This window comes from Biomphalaria glabrata, chromosome 15 (genome assembly GCF_947242115.1).
Source record: "Biomphalaria glabrata chromosome 15, xgBioGlab47.1, whole genome shotgun sequence".
NCBI classification, from domain to species: domain Eukaryota; kingdom Metazoa; phylum Mollusca; class Gastropoda; family Planorbidae; genus Biomphalaria; species Biomphalaria glabrata.
Window position 1 is genome coordinate 32603115 of NC_074725.1, and position 25187 is coordinate 32628301.

Below are 25187 nucleotides of genomic sequence, written 5' to 3' on the forward strand. Positions count from 1 at the left end.
AACAGTAGCAATTTAATTTCAAATACATTATAAATACTGTACAGTTGGCAACAACATCACACTAACTGTCCAAAAACCTAGCCTTGCTCCGCCTGACTTCACACACTGTGCTGTTTCTAACTTCGCCTCGTCTGGTCACATTGCGAGGTAACGTAAAGTGATTCTGACACACTCGCTCTTATATAGTGTCTCTACTGGCCTCGAACCTTCTTGACCACTTCAGTTGATCACTTTCGCCCGTGACTTGCGTCCGTAATATTTACTACACTGGTCCTTGCTGTACTGGTGTGTACTGTCACTGGTCACAGTTGACCGCTCATACTGCGCTGGACTGTGGCGATTTGGGTAGGCTAAAAACACACAGCACTACCCCCATCTGTGTCACCACCAGGTTTACAACAATATTTTTTTTAATTTACAGCTGCAATATATATGGGTCCATCAATCAGGTTAAGCATTTTTATTTTATTTAATTATTTTCTTTAAAGCACAATATTTCATACTGTTTTTCATGATTGTAAATTATTTTTAATGTACCGGTAATTTAAAAAATCACCCTGTAATTTATAACAAAACATTAAGCATAATTGATCATCTTTGTTGACCTTTATTTATTTATTTAACTTTATTATTTCTTATAACATAAGTGATGCTTATGCCAGATACATTAGGTGTTGAACCTTTTTACAAAGCTTAAATATCAACTCTCTATCTGCCTGTATGTTATGTCTGACACCCAATCTCGGATTAAGCTGAAATTTTTCACAACTATTTCTTTTACCTGATAATACAACAATCTAAATAAAATAATTTAACAAATTTAGTAAAATAACTATTGGTAATTTATTATTTTGTTTCATATCTTGAATGAGGGAAAGAAATTGTTCCGTTACTTGACTGAAGTGGTGGTATAAATTGAATGTCCCCTTTTTAGGTTGCCCCTCTAAATGGAAACAAACATACAATCTTCCAGTCATAAGTACCTCACTAGCAGACTGGTTAGCACCTCAGCCCAAGGAGGCATGAGCCTGGATACTAGTTTGAATTCAGGTCATTCCTTTTTTTTTTAAATGCCTTTAAAAATCAATTACAGTAACATCCACCCTGGTCCAGATAAGTGTCATAGCATACTGAGAAAGCTAAAAGCATGAAATAATTCTAAAAAAAAAACGTTGGTAAAAATATTATTAATCGTACAGTTTTATTGTTGTTGTTCTATATTACTATAATTTCTTATTATAATTTATTATAATTATAATCTATTAGAAATTTGATTACATGACTGATCCAAACTAATTGATACAATTACACTTCGTTTAAGCTTTTTTTTTTTTTCAAACCATTTTTTTTTGTTACAATTTTAACATTAAGATCAATAGTAAAGCTGCTGAGTAACTCAACACATGCATGGTTGCAGTGCTAGTCATGTAGTGTTGAAGAGTCATGTTTTTTTTTTTTATTTATTTTTTTAAGCATTTCAATAGTACCTAGTTTCAGACCTTGCAATACATGGAACAGATGATGTACATGTCATTTGTTTCTATGGCTGATTAGGATGTCATGCTGCTAGCACAATGGTCCACTGCCTTTACTTTCCCCAAAAAATTTCAGGTAACCATTAGAGATGAGTGAACTCAGGTGCATCCTTAAATTCCTGAAATTCAAAATCAATCAGATTGGAACCTAAGATCCCTCTGTTTAGAAGCTAAGTGCTTTTTAGCTTAATAGCTTATGAAATATATTAAGTTTCAGTATTTGTAAACCTGCTTTCTTTGTCTACATCTTTACAAAGAGATTCAATTCAAATATTGCTAAGAGTTCGCCCTCCTGATCCAAGTGAAAAAGACTTTGCACCACGAGTTCTGGATGTTAACACTGCAGACAATGCCATTATTCTTCACACAAAGCCAGAGCCCACAATTTTCACCTATGACAATGTAGCAGATGCTGACACCACACAGGTTGGTCACAGTAAAGAATGAAATTTTATTCTTAACCTTTAACCTTTGAAAAAAAAACAAAAGAAATGAATTAGAATGTTTTATCCAAATTTTTGATGCTACAAACTACTTTTCCTTTAATATTCCTTTTTAATGTGAAACATTTAAATTGTGTGAATGCTTGGTCCAGACAGTAGTAGAGCAACTTAGTTTATACAATTAAAAACAAATGTTCACTCTATTAAATTTTTAATTGCAAGAAATTCTATCAAAATTTCTGCCGCTGTCTTAGTAAGTCTATCTATATAATTCAATGTTGCAAGCAGGAAAAAACCATGTATGATTTGAGATGAAAATGTGTATATTTTTATATACACAAGAGATATGATTTACAGTAGACAAATAGAATAGGTTTAGTTTTGAAGAATTGAAGATTTCCTTCTTCTTCTAGCCAGCTTTTTGTTGCTGAGCTGTGCCAAGGAAAAATTAGAATGTTTTTTTTTAGATGTTCCACACTGCCATACTGAGTGTTGGCTATGATAGGTTGTTGTAATATTGTCTGCCTAAGGTGAATTAGATTGGAGCATTCAAAGAAGATATGATTGACAGTTTCAAGAGGCTGGGCGCAATGTTTGCGGAGGGGTTGGTGGGTCTGGTTTATTCTGTTATGGTGAAAATGTCAAGCTTTGTGTCCTGTTCTAAGTTGAAAGAAAGTAGATAGCTGTTTTAAGGGTAAGAAATTGATACTGTTTAGATAAAGCTTGTTTTTGCATGGTCATGCAATTGCTCGCTAACATTGAGTTTTGAGTGTGGCAATTAAATGGTCTGTTGGGTTTTTCCATGCATAATTTGCCTATTCATTTCCCATGATGCCTGTGTTACCAAGGATCTATTGTAATGTCACAGTGATGTTAAAATTCAACATTATATAAGATAAGATAATGTTTATTGATCCAATCTAATGGAAATTCAGTTTGACTACAACTGACAACCTCAGGGTAACTACTGTACTGTATAGGTTATCAAGATTTCTTGGGCTAGATGAGTCTGTTAAGACAATAATCTCTGATAGTGATAGCTGTTATAGACTTTGTTTCTTACTGTATGTAAAGAAATAGAGATTGCATCCATTTTGGCTTCAATATTTTACCAATGCTTTCCACATTTTACATTTATCCTTAAGTGTTTATTTTCGGGAAAGACCTGGAGGACACTTAAGACCATCATTTATAATGGCTTTGAAGAATGAAGTGTATATGTGGATAGCTATTTTTGGATAGCTTTCTATTGATTCTAGGGTACCTGTATCCAATTGGTTAGGTTATTGCTTATTAATTTTATCTTTTAGATTTGAAGATAAAATTCAAGATATTATTAAAACATTTCTTTTTCATTTCCAGGAAGCTGTGTTTTCACTAGTTGGTAAAAAGATTATTGAAGATTGTTTAAATGGCTACAATGGATACATATTAGCTTAGTAAGTCGTGAAATCTAATTTATTGAAGGTATTTAGAAGATGGAATGATAAATACATCATTGTCTAGTCGTGTTTGTCAAGTCTTAGCTCTTTCCTCTTAAGCTTCAATAATTTTAAAGCTCACCTTTGTTTCAGATTTGTTTTGAACTTGTAACAGTATTTTTTTTTTATACAAAGACTCTGTCAGGGGCAGTGGTAGAGGTTTGAACACTGTACACTTACATTTCACTCTCTCTATTGTTAACATTTTATTTATTTTGCACTTTCTTAGTGGTCAGACTGGCTCAGGAAAAAGTTTTACTATGTTTGGTGAGTGTTCTTTCATCATTAAAAAAAATAAATCTTGGCATTTATGATATTGTATTATTTTTTTGTTACAACGAATATTAATTTTAAAAATGACCTTCAATTAAATAGATTTTCTGAAGGAGGCACGGTGGCTGAGTGGTAAAGTGCTTGGCTTCCAAACAAGTGTTCAAATCCTGGTGAAGACTGGGATTTTTAATTTTGGGATCTTCAGGCGTCCACCCAGCTCTAATGGGTACCCAACATTAGTTGGGTAAAGTAAATGTGATTGGTCATTGTGCTGGCCACATGACAAACTATAGGCCACAGAATCAGATGACCTTTACATCATCTGCCCTATAGACCACAAGGTCTTAATGGGGAATTAGATTTTATGAGTTCTTTGGCCAGCATTTCTCAAGTAGGGAGACATGACATGCATCCATCCATCCATCCATCCCAGTGGCGCTACAGCCCATGGAGGGCTCTGGCCTGCTTTAACACATCCTTCCATTCAGATCTCTCCTGGGCCTTTCGTCTCCATGCCCTAACCCCAAGCTGCTTCAGATCTGCTTCCACGTCATCTATCCATCGCATTCGGGGTCTGCCTTTGGGTCGCCTGCCTTTTGGTTTTTGCCTGTATACGATTTTCGCCCCTCCGTTGTCTGACATTCTTTCAAGGTGACCTGCCCAACATAGTCTGTTCTTTTTTATTTCGTTCACTATTGGTGGGTCTTCATATAATTGATATAACTCATGGTTAGTGCGTGTCCTCCACCCTGTTTCATCCTGTATGGCACCATAGATTTTCCTAAGGATTTTTCTTTCCCAGGTGTTAAGTAAATTTTCAGATGTCTTTGTCAGTGTCCAGGTCTCACTTCCATACATTGCTGCTGGTCTTATTATGGTTTTGTATATTATTTTCTTGGTTTTCCTTGAAATCGTTTTGCTCTTAAGTAGATGGTGGGTGCTATAAAATGCCCTGTTGCCTGCTGCTATTCTTTCCTTTATTTCTGTTAGTAGGTCATTTTTGAAATTAATAGTACTTCCTAGATATTTGAAAGTTTGGACGTTTTCAAATTCGTGGTCTTTGATTTTGATATTTTGTCCCTCTGTTTGATTGTCTCTTGTCATTGTGATGTACTTGGTTTTACTGTCATTGACCTCAAGTCCTGCTGGTTGAGATGCTTCTTCTAGTTGTATGAAGGCTCTAGCGATGTCAGAGGTTTCTTTACCCAATAAGGCAATGTCATCGGCATAAGCAAGGTATTGTAGAGGTTGGCTGTATATCGTCCCTGTTGGTTGTGGACCCATGTTTTCTCTCCTGAAGTAGTTAGTAATAGTTCCCCTTGTGTTTATGTGTTTAGACATGACATGCATACAAAAGGGAAAGCTTTTTTTCAAAGGACAAAATATTAGTTATATTTTAATTGTACTTATAAATATCTATATTTGAATATATTGATCTAGTAAAAATTGCATTATTGCCGATGTTTAAGAAAAACATTTAACAGAGAAATTTATTTTAAATCTTTTTTTTTTATTAAAGGTCCCTCTGAGAACTTGGAAAGCTCGTGGTGTGATTCCCAGAAGTTTGGAGTATCTCTTTAGTGTAATAGCTCACCAACAAGATGTAACTTTCTTTTATTGTATACAATTGTTTGTATAAGGTTTAACTGGTGTAATGAAACCATTAGATTTAAATGTTTCCTTTTTTTTTCTGCCCCACTTTTGTTTAAAACACGAATCATAACATTTTTTTAATTCTCTTCACAGCATGGCAGTAAAAAACAGTTTTTGTGTCGCTGCTCCTTTTTAGAAATCTATCAAGAGCAAATCTTTGATCTTTTGGATACAGCTTCACAAGGTATTTGCTTACGTGAGAATATGAACAAAGGTGTCTTTGTAGATGGACTCATTGAGCAAGTTATCTGCAACCCAAAAGATGCTTATCAGGTATTAAAGCCATCATTGAGTTAATTCTTGTTTTACACATTTTTGTTTTTTGTAAGATTTTTCTTGATAATAATATGCCTGAATTGAGTTTTAAAGGAATGAAACATACTTTGTTGTCTTCAGTTAATAATCAAGGGCTGGTTGAATCGTAGAGTAGCTCTTACTTCCATGAACAGAGAGGGTTCAGAGAGGGTTCGCGCTCTCATGCTGTTTTTACAGTTAAAATAGAGTCAAAGGTATAGTTTTTATTTCAATTAAATGTTAATGTTAATTAAAACATGTACACTTAATGTACAAATAGACATTTATTTTTGTCTGTGTTGATCTACTAGGAGGAAGTCCTCAGCCCCCTGGATGACAAAGTGGTCATCATCGAACCACGATGGACGAACTAAATATATATACTAGGAGGAAGTAGGTGGTTTCCAAAAAAGCAATATATCACAGATAAATCTAATTGATCTGGCAGGATCAGAGAGACAGAAAGCTACCAGGAGATCATGGGAAAGCATGGACTAGGTGGAACAAAAATGGAGAAAGATTTGAAGATATGTGTGCCACAAGCAAATTGGTGATAGGAGTAACTGTCTTCCCACACAAACGAATAAACAAGGCAACAGACCATGTCTGTATTGTGAAGAAGTTCTGTCAATCTCTTCAGGATGAACGTGTCAGACAAGGAGCAGTTGTTGCTTCAGATCATCATCTTCTGATCGCCAGAGTGAGACTGAAGCTGAAGAAGAGTTGGACTGGAGTGTCCAGCCAATGCCAACACTACAGCACCATTGTTATGAAAGATGGCGAAAATGGTAAGAGTTCAAGGTCATTTTATCAAATAAGTTCCAGCTCCTAAAAGAGCTGCTTGAATAGGAGACAGTAGAAAACAGACGTGGCAGAAAGTTTACATACCAAGAAGTACTAGAGTCCAAGTCATAAACACAAAAGGAGTGGATTTCAACAGAAACTCTTCAGATGATAAAAGAAAGAAGAGAGAAGAAAGCAGGCATGAACAACAGTAAAACAAGAGCAGCAAAAGGAAAAAGCACAAAAAGAATATGCTGAAATAGATAGGAATGCCAAGCATAGCATCAGAACAGACAGGAGGAACTACAATGAAGCACTAGCAAAAGCAGAAGAAACAGCCCTTCAGAACAGTACTAAGTCATTAAAATCTGGAAAATTTGCTAAGCCAGAGAGACAAGTAAATGGCAAGAATGGGGAAGTGATATCACAAAGAGATGGATCGAGGATTTCCAGGAGGCTACTTAACAGATCTACTCATGCAAACTCACCACAGAGATACCACCAGCTGCAAGAGGCCTACCTATCAAGTGCAGTGCACCCACTAAGAAAGAGATTTGCAGCTCAATCAAGCAATTGAAGAATGACATATCTGCAGGACCTGACAGCATCCCAGTGTGAAGTAACCATACCCCTCTTCGTCAAGATATGGGAAAAAGAAGTGCCACCAGAGTGGAAGGAGAGCTACCTCATCAAACTCCCCAAGAAATGCGATTTTAGTTCCTGCTCCAACTTTCAAGGGATAATACTGCTGTCCATTCCAGGTAAAGTGTTTAACTGCATTCTGCTTAACTGAATGAAAGCCGGATTTTGTAAGGAGAGATCATGCACAGATCAGGTAGCGATGCTACAAATCATTGTGGAACAGTCCATGAAATGGAACTCCCCTCTCTCTGTCAATTCTATAGACTATGAGAAGATGTTTGACAGCATGGACAGGCAGACCCTCTGGAGATTACTGAGACAGTATGGGGTGCCTGAAAAATTACAAATATCATCCAGAAGTCATATTAGGGGATGACTTGCAGAAGTTGCTGTTCAGAAGTAGAATAGTATACAGTGGACACTGTGGAAGAAGCTAGACGACCTTGACATTGCAGATGACCTGGCACTTCTTTCTCACACACAACAGCATCATTTTGGACAGTGCAGCTAGAATGGGCCTTACAAAAACGATTTACCAAATTGCATTAGTTCAGGAACAAAAGTCAGATTATTTGCAAATGATTGCATAATATATAGACTAGTCTCTAAATCTAGATTTAACTTTTCCATAGTAGGAGAGTTTTCATTTTTTATTTTGTTATCTGAAACTAAAATAACTTTTGGTCCTTTAATGATTATTTAATGTTATTAAAAAGGACATACATTTCTCCTTAATTCTTTATCAATCATAACATTTTTTTAATAACAAAAAGGTTATTGAAATGTAATCATAACAGGGTAGTGAATGATGAACATGCCAAGTTAATAATTCCATCAGATGTTGAAAATAATTATGGCAAGAAATATTTGAACCTGTGCCTCGTACTAGACCTAACCATCTGTCTAAAAATTAAACAAACTTATGTTAACATTAAATATAACTTTTGTTTTTTGCTTCTCTGAAACTTATATATGCTCATTAAAAGACCATATGTGTACTATACAATAGGCCAAACTCATGCACTCTAACAAGTCTAAATCTCTGCTAGTAAGTTAAATATGTTTTACATAATCAATTTTTAACTTTTTACTTCAGATCTCCAAAAATAGAGGATTTCAATCTTTCTTTCAAAGATTATCAAAAAATCTTTTTACAGGAGGATTCATTTAAGGTTGGTTGAACTTGAAAAAAAACCTGTGCTCATAAAGAGAAAATAAGATATCATGTATATACATTTTTTTTTAATTGAATTAGGGGTCTGTGAAAAACTGTCTATTTTTATTTATTGACAGAAATTGTATGCTGTCATTAGTAAACTTCAACAAGAAAATCAAAACTTGCTGGAAAAGTTGAACTTTATGAATCACTTAGAGGTTTGTTAGTGATAGCTAAAATAAATTAGCACTTTTCATTTAAAGTTTTTATAAAACCAATATTTATGTATTGTATGATAATAATAAGGCTTGTCTTCGAGTCCAAAGATTAGTAAGGAATGCAGTATTTCCCATGGCTCCTCAGCCCCAGCTGTGACCTAAATATTTTGCCACATCCATGGCAAGCATAACCATTGTTTGCAGGTGGTCGATTTGGATTTTCTTTTCGCCGTCTGTGTTTGTCCTCGGCAGCAGATTTTCTTTTGGTCTCAAATGTGAATCCTGCGGCCTTTGTGAGTGACCCCCAGCTGTCTCGTTCTGAGGCCTGTTAGACACCTTATTTATATAGTTTAGTTATTTAGCGACGCACCATAGAAGACGCATATTGAACGGGACTAGTGACGTTTGGGATATGTTGGGTTAGAGACCGGAAAATCAGTTAGCGATAGAATACTCCAGGGTAACGACGTGTTTAGTGACAGAGAATTCTACTGTGGCCTTTTATTAGAATAAATCTATGTGAAGTTGTTCATCAGTGTTGACTACATCTCTTCACTAGTTAAAACAGATGTTTGTTTGTTTATCTGGCTTGTTGTTCAACTACACGGAATACACCCGACCAATTACACCCAAACGCTTGCAGAGTAATTGGTTGAAATTCAACAGTCATCCATAGTTGACCTCAAGACAGCCTGAACAGGCAACATCACAGGCCGCATGTAACCAGGTGCTCTGTTCTATGTCAGCTAAGGAAAGTTGACCCCTAAGCTGGTCTTTGAAGCATTTTTGTAGGGCGCCTTTGTTACCTTTTAGCTCACCAAAAAAGACTGTCTTTGGCATACGTTTGTCTCCCATATGGGATAACAATAGCCTTAAAATGAGTTCTTTGTTTGCGCAGCAGCTTTTAAAATGGATAAATAAAAAAATGACATGTAACAATTCAAAGCAGCACTAGGGTACTTAAGTATAAAGTTAATAACATTTGGTGAAGCATAAGCTCTTAAATCATAGAGTTCTGAACTGCCAATGTTGACCAAGTACTAAGCTAACATCTGACTGTGCCATACAGGCCCCCCCAGAAAAAAAAGCTTCCAAGCCAGTAGAGTTATTTTGGTCTGTAGACCTGTATTGTTACCCAGGGTAATGTCAGAGCCTATCTTTGTTTCACCAGATTTTGTTCACTTTTTTCTGTCAGCAATTATTGTGCTTATGTTATATGTCATGTTTCATTTGTTTTAGGAGGCCTGGTAAATGCTAGCCCTCCAAGCCGGGGGTCCCGGGTTCAACTCTTGGTGAAGCCTGGAATTTTTCATTTCAGGATCTTTGGGCGCCTTTTAATTGGTACCTGACATTAAGTGGGGAAAAGTAAAGGCTGTTAGTCATCATGCAGGCCTTGTGACACTCTTGTTAAATGTGGGCCACAGAAACAGATAACCCTATATTTCACTAAGGGGAACTTTACTGACCATCACTTTTTTATTTGTTTAACATTTAAGCTTCAAACACCATTTACGTTACCTATTAAAAGAATCCCACTTTGTAAACTTTTCTATTTAAACGTTAAAATGGTTAAAGTCCACGTGATCAAGATGTAAAGAAAGATGATTTCAAGTGAATGATTGTCTCACACCACTCTCTCAAACTTAAAAGATGTTGCATTGTTTTCAATTTTTGAGGTAACAAATACAAGAGTTTTCTTTAAAATTATCTATTGATAATGCTTAATTTTTTTTTTATTAAGTTTAAGGACCACAGCTGCTCCAAGCCCCCAGCAGTAGACTGCATCAGTGAAGGAGAAGAGGAGGAGGAAAGCAATTTATCTTGAACAACTGAAAAAAAGAGACATTGACATCCAGACAGACATGAACACTGCAAATGGTTTAGATGAGATAAGAAAATGTGCGATGGATAAGCTTGAAATCAGTCAAGATAGGAAAAGCATGGACCTAGTGAAGCAAGACGAAATGTGTTCAACAGAATAATGACCAGCCGAAACTTGAAGAAGAACTTTTTAAAAGATAAGCTGGATGAATTGATCTCTAAAGAGAAATCGCTGTCACGACAAAGGGATAGTAAAACAGACATAGAGAAAAAAGTATTGGAAAGTAAGGCCCGAGAGCTTGAGGAGAAACTCCTGGTAATAAGCCCCCAGAGGATATTCCAGCTACCCGTCGCTTCAGCGTGGCCCTCCGGTGGAAACATCCAGAGGTGGATCTGGACAGGCTAAGAACGAGTAGCGAACCAGGCCTTCTAGCAGGTCTCCCTGAGTGAGCTTTTGTTTTTTTTTATCTCACTTGGGGTGGGGATGGAACAAGTAACCTGCAACCCAGTCCAAAAAGTCTGCCACGCCGTTCCACAAAGGGGGTCGTCATCAGTACCAGGAGCCTGGAGTGGCGACTCCCGCACGGAATTGTGGCGATTACAGAATAGGAATATGAGACAAGCTCCCCGCAGTTAGTACTGTCCTCGACCACTTATAGCGAGTGGTATGAGAGCGGGGACGGTGCGCTGTGTACACGGCACGGCCCGGTTTTCCCATTCAGTCAACCGATATGGCCGCCTACCATTGGGTGCCCTCAGACAGGACAGGGGTGAAGAGCCCCATGTCCAGGCCTGGTGGTTGGATAAAAGCCTTTATAACCATCAACAGGATAATGGCGCCTCCGGCGCCGATTTCCTACTGGACTTCATCGAAGGTGATAAGCCCAGAGATGTTTGAACAGGAAATACAGACAGATTTAGTTTTAGAACCAGTCACTAAAAGAAAAGATGGAAGAGGAAATAAACACAATGAAAGCTGTAATAGCCCTAAGTTCAGAACATTGCAGTATAATAAAGTTTGATACAGAAGTAAAAGTGTAAAAAATAGAAAATATGCAAACTAAGTTACAAATGGAGTAAACAAAATATTTTATATTCCTCAGAATCATGAATCTCAGCTGACAGCCAAAGAAGAAGAACTGCAAAGAGTGAACATGACTCGTCAGGTGAATTTCTTGAGTGAATGATCCTAAAAAAAAGTCTATGTCAGTAGTTTTTAAACACAGAAAAAAACAAGAAAAATAAGTATGAAAACAAATACAAAATATTTTCCTCTAAAGCTTTGAATAGTTAACTTGAAGAAAGGGTACCTTAAGGAACAATGTTTGTCTAGATCAGGAGTGGGCAACATTTTTTCATCCAGGGCCGCATTTAAAAAAAAATTGGGGATGGGGTTCCACACATATACATATGTATATATGTGTACTTACAACTTAGAAAAAAATGATAACTATGTATATCTTTTAATTCACATATGTACTGTAATATACATTTACTTTAATTTTTTACACTCCCTATTGAAAAGTTACAACAAGAGTTGTAAATTAAATTAATTTTACTAATAATCTCTTCATAGTGGCCTCCAACATTATAACATTTCACCACAATGGCTTTGTCTGAACGAAATGCGGGAAAATATGCAGGTTGCAACTGGGTTTGTGAAGTCATGTGAAACACTGTAATCATCCTTAATCTTCGGAATCGAAGACATTAATATTATAGTTCTTGTCAATATGAAGTATTTAACTGTTTACATTTGTGCATAATGCTCCTGAACTGTGGAACTAGCTTACTGGTTGTTATCCTCTTGACTGCTTACACTTGTTTATTTTCAATCATATTTTCAAAGATGTATGTGGACCCTAATAATGGGAAACTTTAACAGCAATGTTTTTTAAGTTTGGAAATGCAGTTTCTAGAAAAGACCCATAAAACTCCTGTGGAAGAACTTACTTGAACTTCTCTTTCAGGTCATTATTTGCTTGGAGGTGTGTCCTCTAGAGTGGAATCAGCTAATTGGTGAACTGATGATATTGAAAACTGTTTCTAAGTTTTTGACTTCTTAAAATTTGCTTTCAAATTCCACAATCAAAGAATAAGTCTTGTACTTTTCAACCCCTTTGCTAGAAATAGTTTCACATTTCAGCAAATGTCAAAACCTGTCTTTACTTGCTTGCCTGGAGAAATGGGATGACTTTGTTTGAAAAGATTTAACATGCACATAATTTCATGTGCAAATAACCAGTTGCCGCTGCGACAATGTTGATGGCAAACATAAAGGCTGTCTTTCCCTCTTCCTTAGAAATATTAGTTACAAAGTCACAGGAACAAGACAATTTCTTCCTTGAGATCTCAAGTTTTTCTCATTACCTTGAACATGCTACGCTAGCGGATAACACTGTAGTACCGAACATGGGAATGATATGTTTCCAAATATCCAAGTAGTTTTCTGAACTGCCTGTGATCAAGACCCCTAGCTCTGATAACTTTGAGCTCTGAGATAATTGGGTCAATAACGTCTAATATTCAATGCAGCTTTTCACAAACTTTCCAGTGAAGAGGTAAGAGTTTATGGTTGGGATATTGTTCTTTAATTTATTAGGAAAGCTTTGTGCGTGTTTTTCTCAGTCAAAGCTCGGACACCATGTTGTTAAACTCACCATCTTGTTCCATGCCAACCCAACACTTTCAACTAGTTCTTTATAGTACTGAATAAAAAAATGGCCTGAGTTTGTGTCTTTGACTAAATGTTTCGACATATTACCAATTACAAAAATCCTCCTTTACTTTAAACTTATTAGAATGGCATATATAGAAATGTTTCTTTAGCGTCTTCGTCATAAGAATCAGAAGTTTCAATAATTTAAATAGATTTTTAAAATCATTATATTTTTACACATTATGTGGGCATATATAATGTTTTTGGGTGTCAGCGGGCGGCATAAAATGCTCCGGCAGGCTGCATGTGGCCTGCTGGCCATAATTTGCCCACCCCTGATCTAGATGGAAGGGCAAATTTTAAAAATTCTTTAATGAGGGGAGTGGATGTACAATAAACCTTATTTAAAAAATTATAATTGGTTAAAAAAAACTTTCATTTTGATTTCTAGAAATTTGAAAAAGACAACAAAGTTTTACAAGCTATGTTGAAGCACACAGAAGGTAAGACTGCCCTATTACTAACAAATATTTTATTGTAACTTTCAGAAATAAATTTGCTTAGTTGTTTGACATTGCATTCTGATAATAGGAAATTTCTAGCTCAGGTTCTCATGATAGTCCCTTGCCATTAACAATGTCAGAAGGTTATTACTTTGGTTTGTAAATAGATGTATGTGGTATTTGTTATGCTTACTCATGAAAAGTAAATTATATAAGTGAAAAAGTCAAAAGGACCAGGTAGCCCATCCATACCTAGTTGTCATTGTAGGCAGTAGGCTTTTTTGAGGGGAAAATTATCTGAAAAACCTAGGAAAGGGAAGTCACATTATTTTTCTTGTATGAATTAAACACTTTAAAAGTTCAAAAGAAAATACAACTTATGACACTTGTAGTTGTATAGTTGTATAGTCTTATTAAATGAGCGTCACTAAACAAGATAGATAACTTTGACCCACTACAACTATGTGAGATCATCTCAAAATGGACAAATTCTGTCAATGAAAAAACTGAACATGACAAAAACATAAACACATGCATTAATGCCTCTAACCTATTAGCTTTGCTACTTTATTTCAATTCTCTTTTAGTATCATGACTTTTTTTTTTTATTTAATACTTTGAAACAAGAAAACTGCAAAATAAAACAACTTAATGAAATAAAAAAGCTTCTTCTGTGTTTATTTATTTAGCTCTGTAGTTTGTAAGGTCATTGGTCTTTACCAAATTCAAATGATCAAGCAAGAATAATTGTATAATTTTGACTTTTCTGGAATAAAATTATTCTAATTTTTTTGTGTTCAATAGTTTGTGAGCAGAAAGCTCCTGAAGTGCCAAATTTTCAAGTTATTAAGAAAATTGAATTAGCCTATAGCCACAAGATGGAAGAGTTTGAGAGGTCAATCTTTGGCAAAGATGTAAGTATCAAAGATACTGTCTAACTGTTGTAACTGTTAAGGAAACTGTAACATTAAAAAAAAATTCCTATGCCTTTTTTTTTTTTTACAAACCCTGCCTTTTTCTTAATTAATACAATGATTCTTCACCAATTTAAGGACTCAGCATTGATTATGTTTAATTTTACTTGTTTAGATTGTAATCTGTTTTTATGAGTCAAGTTTACTTAACCCTTTTACTAATATGTTATTCTTGCAAGGTTTAAGAAATTCTAATTTATCATTCTTTTAATGGTCATTGTATTTCCTTTGAACACTTGTAACTGAATATCTCAGCTACACCACCTTGTGATCAATATCATTTAAATATTGCATGTAATTATTGTAACTATACATGTTTTATTTTCAATCAGAAAAAGTAGCTGAGTTATTATTTGAAGTAGCAAAATTAAAAGAGGAACTTCACCTTGCCAGGGAAACACATGCATCTGTTTTAAAAGACAGGAATGTAAGTATATTTTGTATTTTGCATTGTTTTCCCCCTTCACTTTACAATTGATTCATCAAGCAAACTAGGGATTACTAAGACACTCCCTTCAATATTAAGCCTTTTTTTTTTTCTTTACGATGCCATCTGTTCATTTAAGAAACTGGTGAATTCTGGGACTCCCCTTTGATTATGTTGATCCCCTCACAGCTTAAATTCAATGACACACCGTTAAATCTTAACAAATGCATCATGCCCACCCAGTTGAGAAGGAAACTTTTTATAGTATCACAAGCCTTAACATTAGGCTCTACTCAACAAAATTTACTTTGACTCAATCCTTTCTGTCTTTTCAATTTTTTTCCTTACATTTTAGTGCTGTTCTGTGGAATCTTTTAAAACTTCATTGATTTTACCATCACAAAAGAGATACAAGACACCGATAGCAAAGACAAACAGACACAAACACTCTTTTGTTCCCCTGGCAATCAAATCATTAAATAAGAACAATCTGGTATAAACTTTGTCACATGTAAATTATGAGTGAGTCTGGTGTGAATGTACACTTTGGTTTCTTATAGTTATAATGTTTTTTGTTTGGTGTAATGCACAAATTGTAAGACAAATTTCCTTACGGATAATAAAGATTATTATTATTATTATTATTATTATGAAACATTGAGAACATGCACACAATTCAACACTTCCTTGAAACATTGAGAACATGCACACAATTCAAACACTTCCTACTCTTGATGGCTAGCCATGCAGCTTTTGCCATTCAGCTGAACATCCCGTTTATAAGTAGAAAAACTCCTGCTCATGAAAACAATAGATTGAATAGATTAGATTGAATAGATTTTAAAGACATTTTGTAACTTGTATTAATTTCCTCAAGTCAATGATGCAAATTAAAACACTATTTTTAAGGTATTAATAATCTATTACTTTTTTTGAATGATTCATTTTAACACAGGGATGTCTACCTTGTCTAATTGTCATTAGATGGTCACAATGTTGACTTACTTGACTTATTCCTTTTGACTCCCAGAAGGGCATAGGGCTTTAACAGTACCACTCCTTGGGTGTCTGTTCTGGGCAACTCCCTTCAGTTGAGTCTATGTTGCTTCTTGGATGGCTGCCAGATCGTGTGCTTTGTGCTCTGGACTGTCGTTAGATGGTCATGATTGTCACAGTCTCAGTTGACATTGCCTGATTTAATGTTCACGTCATGTTAAGAGGTTAAAAGACACGTGGAATTCCTGATGTAGAAAACAGGAAAAGTAAAAAGTATGCTACAGGCTTGGAAACTGGAGTTGCATTGCTCAGTCCATACCACATTTGTTACTGATTGTCCTGATGGAAAGTTAAATTTGAATTTGGCCATGTTAGCACTATTGATAAGGGTTAGGGTCATTGAATGTGTTTGTTCTCGTACTCAAAATTACTGAAAGGATATAGACTATATACATTCTATATATTTTTAACATTTTTGCATAGTATCTTTTTCATGCTTAGAACATGATCATTGCTCTAAGGTTTTTTTTTGTGTGGAAATGTAGGGGGAGGGGTATATGGGTTAAGGTTTTCTGTGCTGATTTAGGCCGTCAGCAAACAACTTAGTTGGGTTTTGAACTGAAGCCTCCTTGTAGCCAAGTAGTTTATGCCACTGACTTGTAAGAACATATTCTTCTTGTTTTCATTTCAACACAATTATTTTACACTTTATTGTTATTTATCTTTTTTTTTTAGTGCAATAAAATGGGTGCTGAATTTCAGAGTGCTGTGCCTATGCAAGGAGGTGCTATTGGTGAGCCTGGAGAGAGAAAGTCATCTTCAGAAAAAAATGGCTCGGTTAGAGGTAATTATGCCCAGAATAGTAATGCTTTACACTTTATATATTTATATTTCACTACACACACAGATTATATCACCCAATTATATCACCAAAAATGGACAACAAAGATTAAGACTACCAAAACAATGTCCTTATTATGCATTACAAAAAATATTGTCAATGTACTATGCTGTCATCTGTAATATTTTATTTTTCAATATCTGCCTGGTTTGGTAATCTGAACATTAAAAATAAAATTAATACGCCCTTAAAAGTACAATCATTGGCATTTAACACAAACCATACTTGGATACTTATTTGAGGAAAACATTAAGAAAATTATAAAGATTTTAAAGATAAACACCCTCTGGGTCACAATTTTAACATTTACTATTACATGGACAATTATAAAGACACTGATCACAAAAACAGAATCAAACACTCTTTGTGTTTCCATAGCAAATTAATTATTGAATAAAATCCAACTTTAGATTTTAACTCCTAGCACTGTGTTGAAGTGAACTGGGCAAGGAATGTATCAAATGTATTTATTTGTTACAGTTTAGTAGCTATTAGTATAGATAAAGTAGTAAGTACATAGATCTTCATTAAAAATATTTGTTAAGTATTTTTTTGATTCTATTTTTCTGCTACATTTTTTCAGGAAGAGCTCTAATAAAAGAAACAAAAATGCCAGAAATAAATGAACAATCTTGGAGAAGTAAAAAAAAGTGAATGAACTAATAACATCCTTTTAAAGAGTCACTGTTTTGGTAAAAGCAGTATAAAGTTTGTTTTTTTATACCAATCAATGGTTATAATTCAATTGAAAGCCACTTCATTCTTCTTAAAAAATCCAGTACAAGAGATACAGTACTTGTAAGCATGTCAACGATTGGTTGAATCCTACCAGTATTTAAATAAACATATATTTTAGTTTGATGCCCAAGATTGGCATTGACTCTAGACAAATAATTGTGTTTCTACACAGTTTGACTGTAAAAGAAATATGTCGAGATATTTTTGTTAAGATTTTTCTTAAGTTCAAGCTACTACACTCTTTTAGTCAATAAGTTCTACAATGGAATTTTAAAAGATGTTTATGGAAATTGTCTTTCATTTCACTAGCCATTTGTTTCTCATAAAAATTGTGGAATTGAAAATGTCTGTTACATGTGCCTCTATATCTAATATTTATGAATATATATATATATATATATAGAATATCCTCTGCTTAAAAGTATGCTTTATTGGAATATGTTTGATGTCAATACTTGTAATAAAATGAACAAGAGGTGTTTCACTCTAGTAGTTTAAATTTTCATAAGTTATGAACTAGAGGCCTTAAATAAAATTGACTACTTTTGGATAAATTTGTCATCTCTGTTGATGTACAAATAATGTAACTAGGCCTCAAGGTTTCCTAAATTGAGCAAAGAGAAAGAGCATCCACATTTATCTTTTTCTAGAAAGAACAAAAATAAAGCTCAAATATTTCTCCTATTTTGACACAATTTAAGAAAAATAATATGACCATTTTGTAGGAGCTCGCAAGGTTGAATTTATAGGTAGGCTATTTAGGCATGGTTGTATTTTACACAGCTACAACTGTATTAATACATAAATAAGCCGTCCTATTGTAAATATGTACTGTACATAAAGAATTAGTAGAAATAGCTATTTGATCTCATGTATTGTCTTGAATCCTTTTTTTTTTTTTTTGTTGGTGTTTTGATTTTTCTGAATAACTTATATGTTAAACTACTTGTATAATATGTTTGTAAATATTCATATCAGATAATTTCTATTGCTGTTTATTATGACAGTCTTAATTTTAAGGAAGTTGGAAGTTTTTTTTATTATCAACACAGACCATGAGCTCTATTATAACTGTCTGTCTGGTCTTTCAGTTTTTCTTTTGGGTCATCTTTGTTTCATTGTGGCAGTCTGTATTTATATTTAGTGTATTCTTGCCATTTTATGCCCATAATTGAACCCAGACTCCTTTGGTTCAATCCTTCTAACACCCTTAAATGCTTTGCATTTAGCTGCCAAATCTGAGAGCCATAATGAAGTGCTTCGGGGCCACTGCCTGGTAGATATGTAACTATTTATCTATCACGTAATTGCAGAAGTTTGGGCCCTTTGAGTCCACCCAACTCTAATGGGTACCTGGCATTAGTTGAGGAAAAGTAAAGGCGGTTGGTCATTGTGCTGGCTACATGATACCCTCGTTAACTGTAGGCCACAGAATCAGATGACCTTTACATCATCTGCCCTATAGACCACAAGGTCTGAAAGGGGAACTTAACTTACTTACTTAATTGCAGAAGTGTCGAACATACAAACATTCTGTACATTCTGCCATTAGTTAGAATCAATATCTTAAATAGAATAAGGTGTAATTTTTAACATTAAGCCACAGAAATGTGACCCTACAATGACTATGCTACGAGTAGTAGTTGTTATTTATAATTATAGCAATCAATTTTTTTGTTAAAGGCCCCTAGCACTATTACATCTTCAAATTAGCCTTGTGATATTGTAATATGTGATTTATATTAGCTGATATTTTATTGCTTTCATGGATTAACAAGATTTGGTTCTGTTACTTTTCATAACATTTGTCATTACACCACAACTGATGCCTTACTGAACAAAATGTTCTAATGAGTGAAAAATAAAGTTATTTATTTTCTAATCTTGTTTTCAAGTTTCATCAATTTGTCTTTTACTTGGCAGAATTTACAACAGAGTAAGAAGCATCACACAAATTTTATTGGGATATATAAATAGGGTCATCAAGTGGCTTCTATACTTTAAATACCAAACCACACCTTATAGTTCTCTAGTTCTGACTCAGTGTCATGTTGATCTGGTTGCTCTGTTCATCACATTTCACTTATAGCTCAAGATTTGAAATAATTGAAAAATAAAAAAAGCTCAACATTTCTTTAAATTTGTTCAAAATTTAGATTAGACCAATGAAAATAATTATATAATTTCAAGTAAACTTTAAATGTATAAAATATTAATAAGGAGAGATAATATAGACCTGAAGGCTGTGGAATATGCTAAATTTGAAGTAAGTGGGAGCTGGGAATAAAGGGAAACAACTGAGCATGATGTATATTCTACAAACGTACTTTTCTTGTTAGTGAAAGTAAACATGAGGATATAACATGTTCTATGTTTTACATTTGTATTTTCACTCCAAAGAATTTGAAGGAGGGTGCCATTCTATTTTAATACTATAGATCAAGTAAGTGATAAATGCATTATAACTAAGAAAGAAGATAGCGAATAGAGTAGGAGCAAGTACACAGCCCTGCTTTACGCCATTTTCTATTGGAAAGTGATCAGAAAGGGCACCTCTGTGTCACACTGGCTTTCAGGTAAGACCTAGTCCACTAAAGAGTGGGTTAGTCGGTCGAGCAACACTCGAGCAAAGATCTTTCCTGCTACTCACAGAAGTGTGATGCCTCGATAGTTTTAAGGTTTGAGCAGATAGACTTGTCACCCTTTTTGTATAGGGATATGATTACGGAGTCTCGAAATTCAGGTAGGACCACGCACTTCTCCCAGCATAGAGCGAACAAGTCTGTTAGCCTCTCGGTCAGGGTGACACCACCCATTTTAAATATTTCAGCGTCCATCAGAGCCAGGTGCCTTGTGTTTTTTTTTTTTAGTTTAGATATTGCTGTCTCAATTTCCTCAGATGTCGGTAGGTCGTCGAGCTCCTCTCTCATTGTTTTCTGGGGGACATTTGCAAGCGATTCCTTCGATAATGATGGGTCCATTGAGGCAGCGATTGCACGAAGACATCTATATCCGGCTTCGTTCTACCGGCAATGTGTTCAATCTTCGACGTCTACTATTCCATACAAAAACAAAGGAGATGGTCATAACGGAGCTTCCCTATGCCGATGATTGCGCCCTGCTAGCTCACAATAAACATGACCTCCAGAACGCGGTCAACGAATTTACATACGCTGCCGCCTAACCCTAACCTCGGGAAAACAGAATTCATGTTCCAGAAGTCGCCAAATAAAACATACTCAGCCCCAAGGATCACCGTAAACGGACAGCCCCTTAATGTGGCAGACCACTTCACATATCTAGGTAGTATAGTGTCAAATGACGCCTCACTTTCAAGGGAAGTTGATAACCGTCTCGCCAGGACCAGTAGCGCTTTTGGACGCCTTCAGGCGAGAGTTTGGCGGAACAGATCGCTCCGCCTGCCTACAAAAATTAGTGTCTACCAGTTGGTGGTTCTCTCAACCCTTCTGTATGGCTCTGAGACATGGACACTATATAGGAAACATCTAAGACTTCTTGAGCGCTTCCACCAAAGATGCTTGCTCTCCATCATGGATATACGATGGCAAGACCGCACTACAAACAGCAATGTCCTTGCGAACGCCGGTATGGACAGTATAGAGGGACTTTTTTTGGTGCGACAGTTGCGCTGGGTAGGGCACGTATCCCGTGGGAAGCGTGGTCGAGAGGCCAAGTGTGCTTGAACTTGGCTTGGCTTGGCTACTTAGAAGGGGGCTCGAGGTTCGACACCCGACTCGGGCAGAGTTGTGTTTACTAAGCGCCTAAAGGCAGCATGGAAAACCAACTCCTAGATACCCCCCTCCCCCCACAAATGAGATTGGACCAAAAGCGCCCTGAGCATGTTATAAGCATGAAAGTAGCGCAATATAAAAGCTATAATAATGAGAGACAAACGTATGCCAAAGGCAGTCTTTTTTTTTTTTTTTTGTGAACTAAAAGGTGATCGACGTAACAGAAGCGCCCCACGAAACAAGTCAAAGACCAGCTTAGGCGTCAACTTTCTTTGGCTGACATAGAAGAGAGTACCTGGTTGCATATGCGGCATCAGAACAAGACAGCTGGAGGTCACTCACGAATGCCGCGAGATACACATTTGAGACTAAATGAAAATCTGCTCCCTATGACAAACGCAGACGGCGAAAAGAAAATCTAAATCGACCACCTGCGGACAATGGTTATGCTTGCCCTGGATGTGGCAAAATAAGTAGGAAACAGGAAATACTGCATTCCTGTATTATATAAGATAAGATATAATCTTCGGACTTAGCCTTATTATTATTATAACAAAGAAAATAACGTGGAGGTCATTGATATAATATAGCATGTTCAGTTAGTATAGACATATAGATATAAGTACTGTCATAGACTATATATAATCTATGGTACTGTCAGTAAAAAATACTTTTAAAATGTTTCATATAATCTTTTTTTTCATTTCAAACATGGGTATTCGTTTCGGATCAACATCAGAGAGAAAAAAAAGGGGTTATTTGACACGGTTTTCGTCTGGGTAGTAATGAGCTCTTCTGTTAAACAAAATAAGATTTTTTCGTTGTTACAATTTTTACATGATTTTTAATTAGAGTCTAGATGGGCCTTAGTGCCCTTAGGCATAACTAAGTAAAGTAAGTACCTAGCTAGCTGATTAGTTTTACCGCTGATTCTATTTTGGCTAAGATCTAAATCTAGACTGACATCTAGATCTATCTAGGATCTATCCCTAACCCTGGGCCTTAGTGCCCTTAGGCATAACTAAGTAAAGTAAGTACCTAGCTAGCTGATTAGTTTTAGTTTACCGCTGATTCTATTTTGGCTAAGATCTAAATCTAGACTCTAGACTGACATCTAGATCTATCTAGGATTAGAATCTATTATTATTCTTTATTTTTATTCTTATTACTATATTAGATCTAGAATCTTAGATGACTGGTTCAGTGGTTGCCGCATCTATAGTAGATTCTTATATTAGGCACACCGTATTCGGGAACTAGGTCAAATTTTTATTTTATTTTTTTATTTGGTGACGGTTTAACTTACAAAAAAACTGAAAGCAGATTCTTATTCTGCAACTAAAGGACTATAAAAATAGCTGTGTTTCTTTGAATTACCACTCATAGTCAAGATTTTATTTTAAAATAAATCAGGTCACTTCATGCTCCTATAATAAACGCAGTTTTTGTGCTTTCTCCTTTAGTGCACATCGAGCACCGTTAAGAAACACCACTATGATGTGACTATGTTATTGCTAATAAATTATATCTGTGTTAATTAAAAATTATTTAGATTGTAGGCCTATTAAAAGAAGTAGATTCACTTCTGCAATATGTATTTATAGTATATTGTCTCTCTATATATGCTGCCTACCTATATAATCTATGTGTAGAAACAGACAGAAATAAATCTCTATAAATCATAGATCTATAAATTAATTATTATAATTTAATAAACATGATATTTTCAACTAGGCTACATGTATTCTCTGTCTCTTTCTTTTAATTCCCATCCAAGGACCCTCTTCTTTTCATATTTTGGATGTTCGTTTTGTTACACCTTAACATCCCCTCCCTCCCATAGATGCTTATAATTCTTTTCATGACTCTCTCCCCATTCCCTCCACTGCCTGTATGATAGGTTGTGACACTACACGCTTAGTGTATACCTCTCCTCACCACCAGCGCTCGCCTGGTATGATCACCTGCAGTGGGCATGGTCTCTGGCTTCAAATTAGCAGCCCGCACTTTTTCTTTCATTCATAAATTATATATTCTAGATATCTCGATCTAGGTCACTTTTATTCATTGAAAAAATCATAGATTTATTAATCCCAGTAATATTTCTTATTACGATTTTGCCTTGTGCACTATAGGAGAATGTGTTAAATTCATTTTTAATGTTGAAACACCTCCTTTTTTAATTTTATTTAACAGCTTACGGAATAAATGTGATTGAAATGTCTTTCTAAAGATGTTTGGAAGCTTATTTTGATAGATCCACCAGCCTACGATCAAACAGGCTCATAATATAGCCTTCATCCCTTATATGGGTATGAATTGCCGGGGGAGGTTAAAACAATAGCTTTACATACTTGGTTACAGAGAATCTAAAAAACTGCCATCTGCTTTGGAAAAGCGGAACAAAAATACAGGAACTTATCTAAAATTGGACATGCACTGTCCCCAAACGTCGTTTTTAGCTCCAAACATAAAAACAAATTAATTATAAACAAAAAAAGCGACGTGTTTCTTAAAGGAGAATTCGATGAGCTGTGCCTAATATAAGAAGCTACTATAATTATCTAATAAATAATATAAATATAGAAACCATACTAATTATACTATGGTAACTATGCCATACTATGACTCTGAGTAACTATGGACTAGTCTAGTAGATCTAGTAAGTAGTAGCAGTCTAGATCATCTGACTCAAGATCTATTGCTAAGGCGTCTAAGTCTAAATGTAGATTCTAGTAGCTAGTAGTAGTAGTAGTAGATACTAGATCGATCTATCGACTATTCTAAAAATAAAAAAAGAGTCAAAAGACTAAATCAATCAGCAATCTAGTCTAGATCTAATGATCTATAGTATTAGGAAGTATACTTTATATACTATTTACTATACTTAACTCAGTCAGTTAATTAATACTCGACTACAGTAGAGTCTACTTAAAACTTAGTCTTAGTACTAAATAGTACTTATAATAGTTATATAATAAGTTACTAGTCTAGTTAGACTCTAGTTATTAGGACCAGTGACAGTGTCCCAGTCACGCCCAGGCCAGTGACAGTGCGTTTAGTGACACTAGGCGTGACTAGAACAGGGGTTTAGACTTAGTGACAGTGCAGTGAGCGACTGACACTGAGTGAGTGTTTTTTGAAGTTTTTGTGTATAGATCTATATATGATATAAATTAACTAATAACTTAATATAAGTCTCTATCTAATTTAGTAATTATATATCAAAGTATTAGTTTACATGACTAGATATGCACAATCAGGTGGTAAAACTTCCCATCGAAGGACCCTTTTGAAGAATGTTACGCAAGTGGCAGCGCCACGCTGTCTATTGCTTCAGTAATCAGGTCACAAGTTTACCGGCTTGACGGTGTCAGTAGTATCTCCCTCTAAAGCAAAAGAAAAAAAATATTAAGATCAAGGCGTCAATGCCAGGAAGTGTCTTTTTAGACATATATATGATATATATTATATAGTATACATGCTTTTGGCCTAGAGATCTAATTTTGAAGTCTTGATATTGTTATAACTGTGGAGGCAACGCAGATAGGGGAATTGTGTGTGTGTAATCAGCTGACACAGATAACAGTGGCAAGTGCTTGGCAACCATTCAGCATAGATTTGTGTTGTAAACAGTACTGAGGCCAGTCACATAGGATGGGTTAGGTGACATCCAGAAAGGACAAGTGAAGCTCTATCGGTTTTTGAGAAGGCTTTCAGGGAACCTATGTAAAGAGAGAAGGTGACAGTCAAAATGGTTTGGTTTGGATTCAAAGTGAGGACACTTCACAAGTACGAGACGAAGTCAAGTTCAGTACAGTGAGTCCAGTGTGACATGAATTTGGACAACTTGAAGTGTTGTTGATTTTACCTCATTTTGACGCGATTTATTTGCAAAAGTGAGGGTTTGTGCACTGTGCATGTCCATTTTCAATCAA

At 35.4% G+C, this 25187-nt stretch overlaps 1 protein-coding gene and 1 long non-coding RNA gene across 3 annotated transcripts; both read left to right on the plus strand.

Annotated features, from left to right (window-relative positions):
* Positions 1 to 410: 410 nt before the first annotated feature.
* Positions 411 to 19030, plus strand: LOC129923200 (kinesin-like protein KIF15). Of its 2 annotated transcripts, XM_056013216.1 has the most exons (8): positions 411 to 449; positions 1793 to 1961; positions 11403 to 11465; positions 13410 to 13461; positions 14266 to 14375; positions 14768 to 14862; positions 16594 to 16702; positions 17343 to 19030. In XM_056013216.1, exons 1-6 carry the CDS (start codon positions 433 to 435, stop codon positions 14774 to 14776), a joined length of 420 nt encoding a protein of 139 aa, XP_055869191.1. In that variant the 5' UTR covers positions 411 to 432; the 3' UTR covers positions 14777 to 14862; positions 16594 to 16702; positions 17343 to 19030. The 2 variants fall into 2 exon arrangements, with proteins under 2 accessions (XP_055869191.1, XP_055869192.1); XM_056013217.1 differs by lacking the exons at positions 11403 to 11465; positions 13410 to 13461; positions 14266 to 14375; ... (1 more) ...; positions 16594 to 16702; positions 17343 to 19030 and adding exons at positions 3341 to 3417; positions 3689 to 3726; positions 5252 to 5335; positions 5479 to 5658; positions 5782 to 5843 and having other exon boundaries at positions 418 to 449.
* LOC106066382 (uncharacterized) lies at positions 5844 to 10706 on the plus strand. The gene is made up of 5 exons (XR_008775131.1): positions 5844 to 5894; positions 5991 to 6467; positions 8201 to 8276; positions 8398 to 8478; positions 10220 to 10706. It is a non-coding gene; the product is annotated as an uncharacterized LOC106066382 (long non-coding RNA).
* Positions 19031 to 25187: the final 6157 nt, after the last annotated feature.